This window comes from Berghia stephanieae, chromosome 11 (assembly GCF_034508935.2).
Source record: "Berghia stephanieae isolate SIO BIC M18660-M18661 chromosome 11, UCSD_Bste_1.3, whole genome shotgun sequence".
Taxonomy (NCBI): domain Eukaryota; kingdom Metazoa; phylum Mollusca; class Gastropoda; order Nudibranchia; family Aeolidiidae; genus Berghia; species Berghia stephanieae.
The window spans coordinates 33076495-33081494 of record NC_088370.1 but is presented as its reverse complement, the minus strand read 5'-3'; the positions used below and the strand labels follow the sequence as shown (position 1 = coordinate 33081494).

The window sequence follows — 5000 nt, the reverse complement described above, 5'->3', positions numbered from 1 at the left end:
CATTTGAGACCAAAGGTGATAGAATTACCCTTAATTTAGAAAAGGTTTGCAAGTTACTCATAAGCAATCTGTAGAAAATGGTTTTATAATTTTTTGATTTGCCAGTAATTTTGTGCTCGTCAACATTGGTTGTATGGAACAATTTATTTTGACCTCTGGCCCTATTTATATTTTAAATAATAGACACATATCCCACTGCGTCGAAATGGTATTATTTTTTTTGAAATAATACTTGATATAAAATTTCCTATATCATAATTTATCTCAGCCTGAAGGATGAGTTGATAATAGAGATATAAAATTGCCTTTTGCAGAACTAATCTATGGATAAGAGATGTTTTGATGAGATATAGATGAAATTTCCTATTCAATGATGTATTGGATGCTAATATGTGCATTGTTAAAAGACAATATACAAATACAAATAAATCTATTTCATGATAATCTATTTAGGGCTATAAGATGCCTTGTTAAGAGAGATGTACCTCTGGATATTGTCTGCCATCTCATCAGTCAGTTTGTTCTCCATGACAGTAATCTCCAACAAGTTGGTATTCCTCTTCAGCAGTTCCATTATACTCTTTCCTCCTTTGTCTGAGATACCGACATCGTTGATGTCGATGGCTGTGACACAACTGTTATCAAAGAGACCTTGCGTAATGTGTTCAATCCCATCATCCCCTATATAATTATGGTCTAAGGTCAAGGTCTCTAAGTTTCTGTTGTGTTTGAGAGCGTCACCGATCGCTTTCCATCCATCCGAGCTGATTGCATGATTGTGTGTTAGGGTCAATGTGTCAATATCCAAGGGAGACGTCAAAAGTCTTGCTATGCCCAGAGCTCCTTGATCTCCAAACTTGCAGTCACTAAGATCTAGCTCGTGGATGCATTGCTCTGTAGATTCTCCACGCATCTATGCAAAATAAAAAATTAAAAAAAAAATCTTAAATCTTAACATTTCATGATGTAATGGAGAAAAATCAAAACACCTTTTCTTTTATCGCCTTTAGGGTCACGGTAGCTCATTTTGTAGACCACTCTCTTAAAATTAAAAAAAAAAAATGATATTGACTCCTATACAAATGGTAAAAGGTTACAAACAAATTTTAGTCCCCTTCTTAAAAACGGAGTGTAAGAAAAGAAAAAAAAAGACATTTTCTTCTTCTTTTTTTTTGTTGGCTTTCCTGCACTTTGTGCAAAAGTGCATACATTTTAGCTTTTAAAAGGAATTTGCATGTTGTGCCTCGGTAAATCCAAAAGTGAAAATATGTACTTGACGAATTAAAAGGGTTTAATTATCATATTTCCAATTGCTCCTCATTATTGTTCATCATAAGGTATTCAGATCAAAGCAACCCTTTATACGATTTGTCACATTATTATGTAGCTTGCTTACCACATAATTTCTTCCTCTTCTTCTTCTTCTTCTTCTTCTTCTTCTTCTTCTTCTTCTTCTTCTTCTTCTTCTCCTTTTTCTTCGCGGTCGTTGTGATAGCCTAAAGGGTCAAGACTACAGCTCACCTTTATGAAATTAAACACACACACACACACACATACTACACACACACACACACACACATTTCAAAATGCATGCTGTGATCATTTCATTGTTTGGTATTTTTTTTACCACGTTACTAGTTTTTTTTGGGTAAATTCTGTAATTTTAAAATTTCAATCAATTTTTGAGGGAGCTCATTCCATAATCGAATATCGGATGGGAAAAAAGAGTACATGTTCTTAGATATTTGAATTGATAATCTGTTGTCATGTCCTCTTGTTAGTCGTTTGAGGTATATAGTTGTCCATTGTAACAAATTAATCAAATGCTTTGACTGAAAAGTTGTGTGGAACAGGAACATCATCGTAGATTTCATATGGCTGTTGGTTGTCACTCCAATCAATGTGTAACGATTGAGCAGAGATGGTGTGCGATTAAGTGGAGCGATTATATAGAAAAAAAAATTCGTTTTTCGCGAATGTACAGAGTGTGCGTTTAACCGATGTATGATTAAGCGGAGTGAACTGTATTTCTATTTCCAATCCTTACCTTTTTGTCTTCCATCTGCGCCATCATCCCAGTGACAAGAGCGTTGACTCCATCATCTCCTAATCTGGTACCTTGTAGACTAAATAGATACAGAAACAAAACAAAATATAAATACCATTAAACATCATTAAAAAACAACTAAAAAAACAAACATCCTGATTTATTTGGAGGAAATGTAAGTTTTCTGTTTGTCTGCGGTTTTATAGCTGTTATAATTTGATGTTGAGTTGTGACAAATATCTACAAAAATTTGGTGACTTTTACATAAGTTAAAATCAAAATAACGGATAGAATGATAGATTGAAGACAGGCAGAAGATAGATAGATAGATAGATAGATAGATAGATAGATATATAGATAGATAGATAGAAAGATATTATTTTAATATTTACCACAATGTTGGAGTCAGTCTACATCGATGTTTCAGGCCTTTTAGCCATCGTCAGGACTGTGTGTTACATGAGTTTGGTTTGTTGTCTGTTGTTTGTTGAAGTGGTTCCGGTTTGTAGTTGATTAATAAGTACTTCCGGCGATGTACACGTCCTACATATGTAGGACTAACGGAAAATAATTTCAAAACAAGATACAACCTCCACACCTCAACATTTAGAAACACTAACAAAAAACATCCACAAAACTCAGCGAACATATTTGGAAATTAAAAGACAACAAACTAGACCACAACATTTAATGGAAAATTTTATCTAAAGCAACAGGATACACACCAACATCAAAAGAATGTAGCATATGCCTGGAAGAGAAACATACTATAATCAAACACCCTCATGAAGCCACACTCAACACGAAAAAATGAGATGTACAATACGTGTCTACATCGCCGGAAGTACTTATTAATCAACTACAAACCGGAACCACTTCAACAAACAACAACAGACAACAAACCAAACTCATGTAACACACAGTCCTGACGATGGCTAAAAGGCCTGAAACATCGATGTAGACTGACTCCAACATTGTGGTAAATATTAAAATAACAATTCGCTCCATTGCTACATGTCGAGCATTATTCGCACCATATTTGTATCAAACACGATTCAATAGATAGATAGATAGATAGATAGATAGAAGGATAGATAGATAGATAGATAGATAGATAGATAGATAGATAGATAGATAGATAGATAGTTGATAGATAGATTTTTAAAAAACCCAACAAAACCAAACAAACAAACAAACCCCACAAACTAACAAAACAAACAATAAAACAAAAACAGACAACAGCAACAACAACAAAAAAAAGAAGCAAATAAAGAAAACAAACAAACAAACACAAAAATTACCCATCAACAAACACAAATACTACCAATCAACATGTATGTGCTATTTACTTACAGGACAGCTTCTATGGTTGGTTTACGCTTGCAGGCCATCAGAATGTGATGGACACTCTCCACCGTCAGAGGATTCAAACCCAAGTTTAGCATCTGTTGGAAAATAAACAAAGTTTTAACATATTAACATATACATCCACCTGATCAATTCAAAGCACACTACCTAATTATTGGCCCCTTCCCCCTCCCCAAATATCATGTGGATTGAAATTTCCTTTCCACAGAGTACAAGTTGTCTAAGCCACAATTTCATTCAATTCAGGTTTATTCTAGGCAATTGCCAATATGAACCATGCATTTACATGTAATTTCAAATCAATACAGGCAGAAGGAAACTACCAAAATAATTAAATGGATAAATAGATAATACATATGAATATAATCAATAAATAACACAGTACTTTCATGAAAAACCAAATCCTCTTACCAACGGATATAGATAAATAGATAAATACATATGAATATAATCAATAAATAACACAGTACTTTCATGAAAAACCAAATCCTCTTACCAACGGATATAGATAAATAGATAAATACATATGAATATAATCAATAAATAACACAGTACTTTCATGAAAAACCAAACTCTCTTACCAACGGATTGGAAGGAGATTGCTGAATGACCTCCATCAGTTTCTGGACATCGTCGTCGTCTATCCCACAATTCACCAGATTCACGCTGTTGATGCCGTGTTCACGTTCCAGGAACTCAGCAACTTCATACACCTGAAGGGAATAAAATAGAGGAGTTTCATCATTCATCATCATCATCATCAAGTGCCAGGCCTGTTGCAGACATCGGCGATCATGTCCCTCCAGCCATATCTGTCCTCAGATCTTCTCAATAGCTCGATTCCTGTTCCTCCTCCACCAGGAGGAGGAACAGAGGAGTATACAGTATATAAAATGAATATTGGAAGCTCACTGCATTTATAATTGTAAAAGTATTGGACTTACAATAAGCGGGAAAGGGGAAAAAAGGGACGCCCAAAGACTAGATGGTTGGATAGGGTAAATGACGATATGAAAGAACTGGGCCTGGAGGAAGAAGATGATGTTCTGAACCGAGACACATGGAGATGTGGCATTCAATATGGCAACCCTGCAAAATGCGGGATAAGCTGAAAGAAGAAGAAGAAGACTGAATTTATAATTGTTAGAGTTTGACTATACCATTTGTATGATTATCTCAGTCCAGTCTCAGAAAAAACTCTGGATGTACAACATGACAATTTTAAGAGTCACAGTATCAAAACATTTGGATATATGCTCACAAAAGGGACCAATAATTGGTCTGGCTAAAAGGCAACATGTATAAACTCTCATAGGGAGGGATGAATGTTTTGGCTCGTATGCAAGTGGTGATGGAAAAAAATCCCACTTTAAATAAACTCACAAACATACCTGGCTTTTGTTCAGCGTGACTCCTTTGATTTCTAGAGTGGAGTGGCTTGCTTCAAGTAAAGGGAGAACACTGCCCGGTTTGGCCTTTTCAGGGACTGCCGGCTCAAATGTCCTTGACCCATTTAGGTCGCTGCTGCCATTGGCTACGTTATCAGGATCATTTCCTGTGAAAACAAAATACACGTATAACCAAC

At 35.3% G+C, this 5000-nt stretch overlaps 1 protein-coding gene across 11 annotated transcripts in view; it reads right to left on the bottom strand.

The window, feature by feature from the left end:
* Positions 1–5000, bottom strand: part of LOC144957369 (uncharacterized) — a 69088-nt gene that overhangs the window by 2435 nt on the left and 61653 nt on the right. For all 11 annotated transcript variants that reach the window (XM_078888566.1, XM_078888569.1, XM_078888575.1 and 8 more), the window contains 5 exons: positions 4807–4970; positions 3997–4128; positions 3401–3492; positions 2048–2126; positions 1–913 (listed from right to left, as the gene is read on the bottom strand). The exon at positions 1–913 is cut by the window's left edge and continues 2435 nt beyond it. In XM_078888566.1, coding sequence (XP_078744692.1) covers positions 446–913; positions 2048–2126; positions 3401–3492; positions 3997–4128; positions 4807–4970 — 935 coding nt within the window. In that variant the 3' untranslated portion in view covers positions 1–445. The remainder of the gene's footprint in view (positions 914–2047; positions 2127–3400; positions 3493–3996; positions 4129–4806; positions 4971–5000) is intronic.